Genomic DNA, 14137 nt, shown 5'->3' on the forward strand with positions numbered 1-14137 from the left:
ACTGGCTCTGTAGCTGAGCCACCTCCGCTGCCTCGTGAAGATAGAACAAAATATAGATAAGAAAGAAAAGGGAGAGGGAAAGAAAGAAGCGCGCCGCAACAACAGCCGTCGTCCACCACCAGCGGTGGCGTGTGCAATGACGGCCTAGAACAGATAAAAATTCGGTGTCAGGCTAGCCCCCGCCGCAAGCGGCGGTGACCCACCTGTACCAGCCCCATCAGGGGAGAGATCATCCCTCGTCCACCACCTAAGCGGTGGCGGGTGCAATGACGGTCTACAACAGATAAAAATTTGGTGGCAGGCTAGCCCCCGCCGCAAGCAGCGTTGACCTACCAGCCCCAGCCCCGTAGTGCCAGGAAAAGCCACCCTTCACCACACCCAAGAGGCAAGTGGGAAAATTAGTATCTAACCGGGAATCGAACCTCCATCCCTTGGATCCCCAGCCGAGCGCTTTACTGCAGTGTCACGCCCCGCGTCGCTGTCGGCATTGTCCCTCGTAACCAGCTTCACTTTCACTCCCACCTTCCTTCCTTCCCTACGGCGCTATTGAGACGTCCACAGAAACAAGTGTGAGAGATACGTGCCTTTCCTTTCCTGTGAATCAATCATAAAAGGCCCACTTGAGAGCTCCAGTGGAAGACGTCACCACACATGGTTACAGACTGCAGACATAATAATTCATCAATAATGCGAGCGCCCACAACGAACCTCGAGGAAGGCCTAACCTGGATCTAGCTCGTCCTAATTTTTTGAAACATATATTCTAGTAATTCGATGAGAGACTTGCTAACTTTGGTTACAGCGTTTTCAAGCCAGTTTAAGATATTTGCGAAGGTTCTTTCTTCTCGTCTGCTGCTTGTGGCATTAATCTCTTCACCGCGCAACGTTTCTATGGGCTCACGCGCTGCCTCCTCGCAACCTCCCGATAACTTAATCGCTCTCTTCATTTCTCCGGACACAAAACTTCCTTCATGACAGTCACGAGCCGTTAGGGGAGTGTTTCTTGAAGGAATATATGTGAAAAATAAAATAGCTGTCTGTAATTGTACTACATACATGTCTTGCTCGAAATCTTTGTCTCAATCTATCGAAAAAAAGGGAAACAGCTAATGAGCTGCGCTGAAATTTCGCATCAGGAAGTACGTAATCGTAGACACATTTTTATCTATTTTGTCTTATCCCCTGGTGAGTTAGCGAATTCCTAAATACGTGGTTCAGGGTTCCTTTCTCCCCACATTGCTTATATTTATTGTCATGTATTTCATCTTTCTGACGTGATAGGCCCCTACCTGGTGTACTTAATTCCCTGCCTGTAGACGCAGCCATGCGTGAATCGCCTGGTGACGTCATGACCAGTCATTGCTTCATGACGTCACCATGTGATGACGTCATAGGCAGTCATCTCTGTCATTATCATCATCACTATCATAAACTACCACTATCATTATCGGTTACTAACTACCACTTAACTAGCAGCAGCGGTCTCCATGGCAGCCGCGCTGGCATGACGCTAGAAAAGGACAACTAAAATACGTTTCTTACGTGGCCGGCGCGTCTGTCAGGATGATTGACAGCTATAATGTGACCGAACGGACGACAGTATCAGCCATTAGAAGTTTTCGCCTTATAAGTTCCATCCAGTCACTTTCCAAGACTAACTTGTAAAGAGCATGTAATAAGATCATACAGATATCAGAACGGCAACCACTGTTAATGCGATCAAGTGTAGCTGGAGCACGTAATACAGACGAGATTAACGTGCTTCATGAAGCAAAACAACCTGTGGCCGCACGAAATGGTCGGTTTCCGAACACACTTGTGCACGCAGGACGTAATGCTCCGACTAAAGCATGATATCATAGACTGGCGATCGAGAGACGCCAAAGTGATCCTGGGCCTAGACTAAATAACAGAGAAGCTGTCGCGTGGAGGCGGCTACAAACTAATACGTTCATGAACCCGGTCTGGGCGTTTCACGCGCTACCAGACTTTAGGGACAATGATCTGCACACACTGTGGGGCGAGAGGGACCCTCGACCACATAATTTGGGAGTGCCCACAATCTCCAGGGATAGGGCAAAATATTACAAGTAGAGAAGCCTGGGATACCCTGCTGCGAAGCGCGGACCCTGCGATCCAGCATCGCACCGTCCATCTGGCGGAAGAGGCCGCAACAAGCCAAGGGCTACCTGCCAGCCTCTAATCCGCGGGCGTACGACTCCCCGTTTCCGATGGAATTAAAAGTTGTACAACCAACCAAGTGTACCCTTGGAATGTTAGAACACTATTTTAGCCCCTGCTGGTTCCACAGTAACAGCGGGAACAAGGTCACTCACCCGAATAGTACTTGTTGAGGATGTCTCCGGCGGCCGTGGCCGTGTGGATGTACGCGGCATGGCCAGCACAGTCTATCGTGGCACGAATGGGCTCGCAGCGAGCCAACATAATGCCCGCGCCGCCAGAACTGCCGTCACAACTAGCACACCCGTGGCCACGCCGCTGGCGCCGCTGGACGGTGGAGAAGAGGATGACGAGAGACATTCAGCAGCGTTCGGTGTCTGCTCTGGCACCGTACCACGCTGGCACAAGCACTGGCCCGTCAGGAGATCGCAACGCGCCCCGGCGGTGCAGCCTGGCACGCAGGGACGCGGCCGACCCTCGCAGCCACCCCCTCAATAGAGCCAGAAAAAAAAGAGTAGGAAAAATGGAGTGAAGCGATGCAGCCCAATTTTGTTGAGACGAAACTTTAAAAAGCTGTCTGAATTGGTCTCAAATGCTGCTTGCCGTGAAAGGTGCAGCGAAGAGTGAACAATCAGAAAGAGATAGATCATACGAATTCGCGTTCGTTTCTTGAAGAACTTGTACAAATACAAAAGAAAAATGTACAAAGATTTTAGTTTCGCACTAAAAATTTATTGTGTACAATGGACCAAAATGCCGAACATAACACATTAAGAAACGGTCGCTATCACTTAGCTAATTAAATAGCGAGCAAACTGAGATAAGTGCTAAGCTTTCTATACAGTCACCTGAAGACACATACACAATACATTGACAGCCTTGAGAAACTCATTCCTTCAAACCAGACTGCACGAAAGTTTAAGCGAGGGCTCAAAGTACTGAGCACCAGCCAATAGCTCATCTTCATTTCCCGAGTCACAATTTAGTCAGTTTATAGAGCGCGAACATTTCTTGTTTCACGATCAGGTTTGCTTATGTCTGTTGCCTTCAGCGTTGCACACTGATAAGTTATGTGCCGCTACAAGACCTCAATATTGCAAATCAGAACCTCCAGCCAGTAACGAGCGTTATGTTCTACAACAAGGCTGAACATGTTGGCAGCGCATTCGCCTATTTAACGTGAGAATAAGCACTTTAACAGCGACAGTCATTTGATCTTAGTATGGTGCGCCAAATGCAGATATTTGTCTGTTTTCAACCGAAAACAAAACCAAAAGAGAAAAGACGCTAAGCTGAACAGTGTGTGACTGTTTTTAGATAGGGCCTACATTTTCACTAACATATTACGGCCGCACTCCATTTTCATTTATTTAGCGAATGCTAAGAAATGAATGAGGTAAAAAGGGAGTCCAACCAACTCCCCTCCTCTCTGCCTTCTTTATTTGCTTGGCGTTCTTGTCTATCTGAAATTATAATATTTTCCCAAGCAAGCAGTCGTTAGGTCGCTCTAGTGCTGTGCCCAATGATGCGGAATTGAATCCCGGCAGCGGAAGCCGCTTTTCGATGGAGGCGCAAAGCAATAGGTGCCTGTGTGCTGTACGAAGCAACTGCAAGTCAAAAATCCCAGATAGGCGAACTTTCAGGGGCCCTCCATTGAAGCCTCTGAAACGTTAAACACCATAAGCCAAACGCTATCTTTTATCCCTGATAACAAACGCCTAGGTGTTGTATACTACGGCCTGACCTGAACAGCCCACTGGAAATGGTAACAAACACAGCAATGCAAAATTTGTTCTTTTTCGAAAAAGGAGTGCGGAAGTTTACTACCTGGACGAAACGATTTGCCCAAGTGCCATTTATGAGACCAACCTTGGTGTACGCGAGTGTTTTAATTGTTTCCACGCATAATACAATATCTACATACCGAGAATGACGTAAAGGAACGATATATGTTTAAGCTCTCCAACCATTCCGGCTCACTCACACAACGTTTAGAACAAGCAGTGTTTTACACTCTAGCTTGCAAACTTGACAACATGCTGGGTTTTATACTCTAGCTTGACGAAAGGAACAACGAAACTTGAAGTTTTTTTAATTCTTCAAAACTTACTCCAGCTATAAGCAGGTAGAGCGAGAGGAAGAAGATGGCTTACACGGTATGAAAGAGCGCTGAACAAGGGTAAAAGGAGGGGGGGGGGGGGATGCCTCAACTCATAGGTCGACCCAACGTTTCAACAAGTGGACTTGTCTTCGTCTGGGCAAAGCGATCACCACTGTCAGGGGTTTAAATAGGCTTTTGCTTCCGAAGAAGAAAAGCTGGGGAGGGAGAAAGCAGGCCAGAAGAAAGTATGTCAAGGATGTGGAAGGGAGGATAGGTAAGAAGAAAGCAGGTCATGGACTGAAAGAAATAAAAGAACAATGTTTCTTCAGTACATATTTCTCAGCCTGGAACCAGGTATCCAGTGGTCTGAAAAAGAAATAAAAGCGGCAGTACCAGGAAAAACTACAATGAAGGGTGGATGATTAGTCACCACCTAAAACAGGTTCGATGCAGACACATCTTTCTTAAAGAGGGACAGGCGTCCAAAGGGTCCTGACTCAAGGATTATATTTGCAAGGGAACAATTCTTAAAGACTCAGTGCTCGGACTCTGGCTTGTATACCTGAGAATGAACCGCTGCGAGGACTTTTACTGCAGTCACAATCTGAATTATTTATTAAGAAGTGAAGTGCACTTCGAAATGGTGGTGGCGAAAATGTTTATTGACATTTACGGAGAGGAAGTGGTATGGGTGGGGATCCTAGTGGTCCGTTCCTAGACTCCATTTCGCAGATGCTCCTGTTCTCTGGAGGAGTTGTTACTCTTGGAAAGAGCCGCCTCCTGCGCTTCATTCGTTGGCTGAGCCATTAGTGAAATTTATGAATTTTCTTGGTAGGCTAGCACCTGCAGTTGATATTTTAACACGACTGCGGTATTTTTCGTACCTTTGCAGAGATCGCGTCATACTGTTACGGACGGCAATCTTGTGAACACAGGAAAAAGAGAGCGGAGAGATGATATTCAATGACTGTGAGATGGGGTTTAATCAAATGATGGAGGGACTAGCGCGAGCTAGCGCCCGCGCCACTGCCTGCTTCTTCCTCGTCCGTAGCCCTACCCGGAACCACCGAGTGGTCATTGCGATCGTGGACGAGGAAGTTTGTCGATATTGTTGGGTTCATGACATGGCTATGTACGTGACTGTATGGCTAAAGAAAAAGAGGAAGAAGACAACGGCTTGCTGCCGCGACAATTCTCGGATGAAATCTGGCCCAGGACGCTTCCGCGCCTCAGGTCGCCAAGACACGATGGCGGAGGCCCAGGCACGCATCGCATGGCATGTTCAGGGGTGATGTCTTCGAGAGTAGCTGCATCTTGGGTCATGAGGTCTTTGGTCGGCATATCGGGTCAGTCGGGTCTCATAGTCGTTCGGTTCTCTTGTTTTGTCTTGTGGTCGTGTGAGTGGCGTCTCGAGTCAGTTTCTCCGTCGTGTCTTGTGGTCGGGGCGGGGGACGAGGCGGTGGAACGGCAAGGTCTTGTTGGATCCGGCAGGCTGGGGACCAGCCATGTGATGCCTCTTAACCTTCCGCCGACGGCACAAGAAGACAGAGGGCGCCGAAGATCCTGGCCAGGATGAGCGGTGATGATGACGTATCAGGCAATTTCAACCAAATGTTATGGGGCGACAAGCTGGTGAACGCAGGAGAGAGAGAACTGAGAGATGATGCTCGATGACCGTGAGATGACGTTCAGTGAAACTTTGGTGGGCCTAGCATGAGCGCGCCTGTCTGCGCCACTGCCCGCTTCTTCTTCCTCCGTAACAATGCTACTCCTTTGCAATTCATCTCTTTTGTGTCAACATAAACATGCGGCTATTTAGTGCGGGGCACAAGTGACATTCACGTACCTAAAAATGCAGATAGCAAAAAAAAAAAATAAGCTGTAAGGATTGTTACTATCATGCTGCTTTTGGCTACCATCTACAGTCTATTTTGTTTTCAATTTCTTGGCCTGCAAGAACTAACGGACTTGCATAGCCCACTACGGGTGGAGTGCTACCATACCTGTCACAAAAAAGGTGACCGCTTCCAGCAAACAATAGTAGTTTTAAATAAATATGCACTAACACACGTGTAGGACACGCAGTGAACGGGTTAGGTAGGTTCCTCGCACTCTTTCTAATTGAGGACAAGTGTTCGCATATTTAGTGCCACAATTTCCAACACTAATGTACAGTTGTCCTGCCAAAGTCTACAGGCGCGACAAAAATATTACGGAGAATGCTTCTGGGTGTTTCAAACCTACTCCGTTGCGTAGAGACGTGAGAGAAACTTGGGTCCGTACGGTGGCGCATAAGTGGCGTGTGCTGTGCGTTAAGGCACTTCTAAATGTTCGATAGGTGACGCGTGACAAAGGGCTTCTGTTGTCAAGGTGTGCTCTCTAATATTATGGCCAGAAGTGTGCCTTTTAATGCATGTATATTGACTAGTCTATTTACTACTTCTTAAATTATAAATTTTGTAAAGATTTACGCTGACCATTTAATGGAATTTTGAACCTACACTATTTCACGGCACTAATGAGGCTTGTGCGCAGATGCTATGGGTTTTTTTATTCTTGCAGTATACCTGTGAGTATGCTGCTGGTCATAGTGAAGCCTTGACTGGCTTCTTGCAGGCAGCCAATATTATCATATGTATTCTGCTTTTTGTTATGCTGAAATAAAAGGAACCGATTTGAATATATTACATAGCTCGCTGCTTTCCTGTAGACCTCGCATTCCTTACTCCAATATGCTTGGATCACGGCGCCTAATAAAAACGAGCGATGGATACTCATTTAGCGCCACTGTTTTCATTTCGGGGCAACACACTAGTGTATATTAAGATAGTATATCAGCGTTTATGTCTTTAAACTTAATTAAAAATGGGGCCTGCACTTTTTTAATAGTCTTAACTTTGAAATATAAGCACACAACACTCGCGTTTAGTTTTCTATTACGCTGATTGTAGTTTTTTCGCCAAACCCTCTCGTTTCAAGCAGCGAAAACAAAGACGCGAAACTGTATCCTCTATTGTGTAACGGACTGCGGCAACATGAGAAACTTTTTGTGCGCTGTGATGATACAAAAATTAGTGAATTCACATAAAAGTTCCCAAAAGGGAACAATAGAACATATCGTTAGCATAGGTGCAGCTGACATTAGGGCTTGCACTGTTGGGATTAGTGGCCCTTTTGGCGCTGCATACGCTTCGGAAGAAATATTTAACCCTAGAAGAAGCCGTGCAAGTGGTTCAGTACGACGATTCTTCAGGAAATATTGTACTTTAGCCGCCGTCAAATGTGGCTGGCGCAGTTACTGATAAAAAGAGGGGGCCGATATCTCTAAGACGGATGCATGCCCTGCCAAATAATATTGCAAGAGGGATAGAAGTATACACTTCTGATACTGAGGAAGACGGATCTGGTGACGAAGAATTAGTATATGTAGAGGCAAAATACGAGTCCGAGTCCTTCCTAAATGGTGGTGAAATGCTAACTGCACAAACGTGGTGCATAGGGTAACCTGTTGCGAGTGACGCACTCGAAATAGTCAAAGACTATCCATATATGCTGTTTTTTCAATTGTTCACAAAGAAAATTATTGATGAGATAGGTGAAGAATCAAGACATTATTCTCGACAACAAAAGGTTCATAGCTTTAAACAAACCGGAGACGAACTGGATACACTCGTCTATTTCTAAAAATTATCTTCTTCAGTGGCCACAATAAGCTGTCGTAGGAACAATTAGTAGTAAAAAGCTTAAGGTCCCAGTATTCAACTTGGATGCAGTACAATAAGTCGCGGCAAGTTCCGCGATATCAAGTAGTATATTCTTGCTGCTGATAGTACAATTCTTGAAAATTGAGACGAACTGGCAAAGATTCAGCCCCTGTTGCTCCGTTTAAATACCCCGCTGCCACAGTTCAGAATATTTCAGAATCTTCTCAGCTAATCTTAGTGTTGATGAACAAATAGTGCCATATTTTGGTCGCCACAGCTGCAAAACTTTTATATGAAGGGAAAGCTATTACGATTTGGCTACAAGCAGTGCATTCTCTCATCTTAATCTGGTTATCCATTTCACATTGACATTTGCCGCGAAAAATCTAGTGTGGAGAGCCCGTTCAAACTACTGTGAACGCGAGTTGTATGAATTCATTAAAATGTGTGGCGGAATCAAACAAAGGCGCTCAATTTTTATAGATACGTTTTTCCCCTCTCATCGCCTGCCGCAATAGCTCAAAGTTCTGGAATTTTGGGCCAGCAGCACAGTGAAAGAGAATCGACTGAAAGTGTGTCCTTTAGAAAATACAAGAGAAGTCTCAAATAGGAACAGATCATTTTTTGATAAAATATGCTATAGAGACATACACTCGCTGCTAAGTGGAACGACAACAAGGGTGTCTTTGCTGTCACCAACTGCAACGAGATTCATCCCCAGCAACGAACAGCTGCTACAGCCAGAAGGAAAAAATGTGCCACAGCCAAAATTAATTCAAGTCTAACACTGCAAAAGACGCGTGGGAGGTGTAGACTTTCTCGACAGCTTTTTTAGAGGCTATCTACTATGCATTCACAGCAAAAAGTGCGACTGGCCATTGTTGAGCAATCCGCTTCTTTCACCGCGTGTTACAGTTCAGGGGCTCTATGCGAAGCTTGGCAGTGAGCTAATGGTTGACCACTTGCTATTTTACAAGTAATGTAGTGCAAGGTCTATCGACTAAGCGGAAGATTTTACGAGAGAGGCCAGGCCCGACCGCAGCCCACTCGTTCCATTCCAGTGAAGGCAATGGTCGTTATGTAGTGACATTGCACAAGTACAGTCGTTGTAGGAACGCCAGAAAGAACATCAGAATGATGCGCCCAAAGGTGAAAAGTGCTCCTGCACATTCACTGCTCAAATGCACATCACGATTGAAGACCAAAGGCTTTCAAAGCCCTCAGAAGGAAAAAAAAATGATGTTGCATGCCAATTACGTCATTGTTTTCTTTTGTGAACGTTCTGTGCATCACGATCTCACAGCAAAACCGAATACAATTTGTTTTCGAAGCATATCTCGTCTTGCGAAGGAAAATGCAGATATATATTCTCTTTTTTTCATAGATTCCTTTATGGCCGGCATTTGATGGGTTAAAGGTGTATATTTGTACTCGCCTGAGATAACCTCCTATTTATCTCTGATACCCTTAGCCAGAGGTTAATACCTTTATGTTCATGTCTTTGAAGTTGCAATATATGTGCTTATGTAATGGCCGTATTCGAGTGTCCCAGCTCATCGCGGGAACCACGGGGCTCCAAGGTGCGAAATTCTCACGCGGCAATGTGTAAACACTGCGGTGTTATGAACACCCAGACTGCGTTTTTGCATTCTGCTACGCATACGTGCTTGGCGTCTTCAGTCATACGCGCAGCCAGCGAGGTAATCCTCTTTTTCGAAAATATTGGAATGCCCTCTGCGAATCTGTAATCGTGTGTCGGGAGATTTAGTGGGCTTATAATAAAGCGATAAAAGCTTATTCTATTTCGGAGAGGGTACCACTCTCTACCATGGGAAATTGCGCTCGTCACTGCTTCGCATGTGAGGTAAATATTTATGCCCTTTACGTAAGCCGAGATTTCAGGAACAGGCATGACGGTAGCTAATCGTAAACAAAATTACAGTAAATATGTATAAGGTAGAATATTAGTAAAATCTCTAAATATCTAAGTAAGCGAGGTAGTACCAATCAGAGCGCCATGACCTGTAAAATATCTGTAAAATACAGTTTGTAAACTCATTACGGAGTGTCGGGAATTCGCGACATTCAAATATTGTTTTTCTTTCCACCAAGTTTCTGAAGTTTAATGTTTCAATTAACATTTTTTGCATCTAATGGGATATTTTCCCTTTAATTGCCCATTCATCGAGCTATAAAGTATTCGTGTTGTATCACACGCATACAAAGGTTAATTCTGACAATTATTTCTAAATGCCTCGAAATATTTAGGTCAGTCATATACAAACGATATAGCGCCGAATAATTGGAGTAATACTTTCTATGCCAATTGTCTTCCGACGAAAACACTTGTCATCGCCATGGCGAAAATGGGACCAGCATGCATTCGCACGTGCTATATTACTGCCCAATATAAGACGCACACAATTAAAGTATAGAGACAGAATGGAGACAACACAGCCACAGTAACTGTGAAAAAAAAAAAAAACAGGTTATAGCGTGAAGATTAGTAAGAGAACAAAGCAAAAATGTTATGCAAGCAGCAGTGATATCATATACAGAATTTAGTCTCTCGGCGACTTGCGCTTTGAGGGACGTCGTAATGTAGGGCGCTGGATCAGTTTTGACCACCTCGGGATATCTAACTTCGCACTTAGATCTCACAGCACACGAGCGCATTTAGCACTTGCGCTTCGCCGAAAGGCGGCTGCTGTGCCAGGGTTTTAAACCTGACACCAACTCAGTAGGCGAGAGCCCTAATCACAGAGTGACCTCGAAGTGTGCAGAATCGATTATAGTGAACTCCACTACACGAATCATTTCAAGTCAGTAGGTTTCAAACGCTGCTTCAATGCTCCAGATTCTCCGCATATATTTAGGGCGCACTTCATGCCCAGAATGTAACGTACCTTCGACGACGAAACCATCCGATCGGATGCACAGCAACGTCCCATTCATCACTCTCCAAGAATATGTCACGCATTCTCCATCTGTGAGTACTGAGAACAAAATCGATAGGTGAACAGGGGACTGTTATAGTCAGTATATACTGAAGTAGAAAAATTGAGGAGATCGCCAAGTCTCACTACAAGTGCTAACTAATTGGACATGCGACGTTTTGAAGGTGTAATACGCCTTGTATAGTTATTCTAACCCAACATCACGCTAAGCCTCTGATCCCATGTGCTGCGTATTACCCGGAAGATCGAATTAAACTTACTTGTCGAAACCGTCAAAGCTAGTGGGTATCATGTTCCTTTCTTTTGCTGGGATACTTTCTTGCTCATCGTTCTTGACGTGCACTAATATATGATGGTCATAAAGACCTCTGAGTGCCCATCTTTAACGAGATTTGGGCATAACTAGCAAATTTAGAGGGTTCTCAAATCGGAAAACAAGCAGAGCAAATTGTTCAAAATCCTAAATCTGGACGTCGTAGGTATTCGATGCTAAAATGGACATACCACTGCGCTCGTCATTCATAAGCACGAGAGCTTGTCAAAAATTACGCCTTCGAACGTACCCCAGCATGGTCGTGTTTGGACCATTTCCTTCGGGCAGTAAAGGCTGTCTTCGGGCTTTGAAGGCGTGATCACCGCTCGAGAACGGGATGTCTGGCCAACTAGAAAGATGACAAAGAGACAGAGAATATTGTTTACTACATGTGCACCACAAATAAGAAGGTATAAATGGGTAAAGTTTAAAATAAGCATTGTCCGAGATTTTTTTTTTTTTTTTTTTTTTGCAGCAAAACACTATTTAGGCTTCATAGTCGAAATTTTAGATTATATAGTGTTGTTCGGAAGGTATTTAGGACACAAGTAGCTTTCCTCATTTCAGGCGAAGCGACAAACTAATTTGGTTTAGGACAGAAATTAAACACAGAGTACTGCAATAGGAGTGTTCATATCTGATAACCACGTATTTTTCACCCCACCAGCTCTTCTTGAAATGTGTAATCCAGTGCTGGGGCAAAAAAACAAAACGTACTCATAAACGTTTTCTTGCACCATAATCTTCTGACTCTATGCTCCAGTTTATCCACCCCACCAGCTCTTCCTGAAAGGTGTAATCCAGTACTGGGAAAAAAAAGAACAAAAAACGTACGCATAAACGTTTTCTTGCACCCTAATCTTGTGACGCTCTGCTCTAGTTTATCTTTCGGAAATATGTGTCAAAACATGAAACTCCAATTATATACACAGACTCAATAGTACCACTATCGATAGTACTGTCTATGCTTTGTTGCTAGTCTCCTAACGCTGGCTGTTAATACCTTAATACAGTATAACCCCGTTATAGTAAACTCTGATATAGTAAAATCTCGGATATAGTAAAATGAAACTGAAGTCTCAGTTCATCTTCCATTGATGACTGTACATTTTTCCCCTTTATAGTAAAGACGTTTTTGGTAAAATTCGGTTATAGTAAAGTGCACCTCTGCCGCGGCGAAGACTCCCAAGATATGACACTGCCGTCCGTATACTGCCTAGAATCGAGAGGCAAAAAATAACACCAAGCGTAGGAAAAACAAAAAGTAAAGCTGTCTACAAGCAGGGAAAGGAGGCGGTGCGGTTCGTTCAGAAAGTAAAGGATAGTAACATTTCAGCAAGAAAAAGGGAAGGGGAAGAACTGGGTGAACATTCACAGCACTGTGCAGCATGAAACATGAGGCAGCGGAGGCAAGAAGTGGAGGTGCAGCATGTGCGGACTTGCAGCACTTGACTGCCACGCGCATTTATCATTTATTGCCTTTCAAAGGACAGGAACAGCAAAAAAGTGACACCGTGTTCATGCAAGGCTTTGGTTTTTATATTAAATCATACTTGATTGTATTTGTTGCTACGTTGCACTCATGCTTCAGAGGTACTTCTACAAGATGTAAAAAAAATTATGACTGAAAAGAATTGCACCAAGAGATCATAAGGGAGAGAATAGTGTTTTTTTATTAAGCAACAAGACGTGTTCAGTAAGTGCCCATTTAACTACCAGACAGCATGTTCAGGACCATGTCATCACCAACACCTGATATAGTAAAGACCCTTATATAGTACAGATTTTGCTGGTCCCAGTGACTTTACCATAAAAGGGTTCTACTGTAAACTGAAAAAAAAAAAGAGAAATATGAGCGACGTCAATGAAAACATTGGTGAAATGCGGTCACTGAGTACCTAACGAACTCTGATAGCTCCACCAAAGTTTCCCTTCTCGGTTCCTCAAGATACAGTCGTGCCCCGTTAATATGACCCCCGTTAATATGGACGACCCGGATTATGGACAGTTTTTCTGGGGACGAAAACGTTTCAATGTATTTATGCCTCGTTAATATGGAACTCGCTGTCCGGACAATGGACAGGGGAAGAATGCACGCGCCCCACTTGGGCCCATGTATTTTTTCTCGTTAATATGGACAGTGCTTGAAAAAAAGCAGAGTAGTCCGAGCGCAAGTTAAAGGGCGCGCCGCCCGCGAACCTACGCGACAGCCGATACGGCGGGATGCCTGAACGAGTCCTGTGGGGTTGGAAAGAACTACAGCGGGCGTGTCGCCGTTATAAGGGAGGGGAGGGGGGGGGGGGGGGGGAGAGCGAAAGAGCGGAGAGGAACGTTCATAGCAAACCGAGGGTCAGCGTAAGAAAGACCCCGAAAGGGGGGAACCAGGAGATTTCTGGGTGCAGTGGAAGTGCCGCAGCAGTCGGAAAAACAGCAACATGTGGTTGCAATAAATTCTGCTGAACGTGAACGTGAAAAGGCGTAAGAAAGAAATGACAGGAAGAAGGATAAGTGCCTACAGTGGCGGTGGAAACTGAAGTTTTCTTTCCCAAAGCGCAATGTGTGTTCCATGAAGCCGCCAACGCTTTTCGGTGAGAGTTAAGACACTCACAAAGTAGAGCGACAAAAGACAGGCGACGTACGAACACGCCACCGCGACCGAACGTCCCGTCCTGGACACGCTTCCCTCTCATGCTCCTGGTTTTCGTCCCTGTTGCGCTGCTGAACTGCCAAACTTTGCACACTAGGCAGTCCGTTTGTCGGCTTCGCTTTGGGTCAACGATGCGTTCTTGACAAGGTCTGTGCTCTTCGTAGTCGGCTAGCCCTCGTCCTAAACTGTACTTCAGCTTGCAGTGTTTGTTTTATGGGAACACATAAAAACGGC

At 45.0% G+C, this 14137-nt stretch overlaps 1 protein-coding gene across 1 annotated transcript in view; it reads right to left on the reverse strand.

The window, feature by feature from the left end:
* Window positions 1-236: 236 nt before the first annotated feature.
* LOC146186401 (thrombospondin type-1 domain-containing protein 7A-like) overlaps window positions 237-14137 on the reverse strand; it is a 119546-nt gene continuing 105645 nt past the window's right edge. Inside the window, 4 exon segments of the mRNA XM_084608040.1 lie at window positions 237-2471; window positions 2474-2671; window positions 10893-10973; window positions 11507-11605. Of these exon segments, the coding sequence (XP_084464166.1) occupies window positions 2329-2471; window positions 2474-2671; window positions 10893-10973; window positions 11507-11605 (521 nt within the window). The 3' untranslated portion in view covers window positions 237-2328.

The sequence above is a fragment of the Amblyomma maculatum genome, chromosome 6 (genome assembly GCF_055883805.1).
Source record: "Amblyomma maculatum isolate TAMU_Amacu chromosome 6, ASM5588380v1, whole genome shotgun sequence".
NCBI lineage: Eukaryota > Metazoa > Arthropoda > Arachnida > Ixodida > Ixodidae > Amblyomma > Amblyomma maculatum.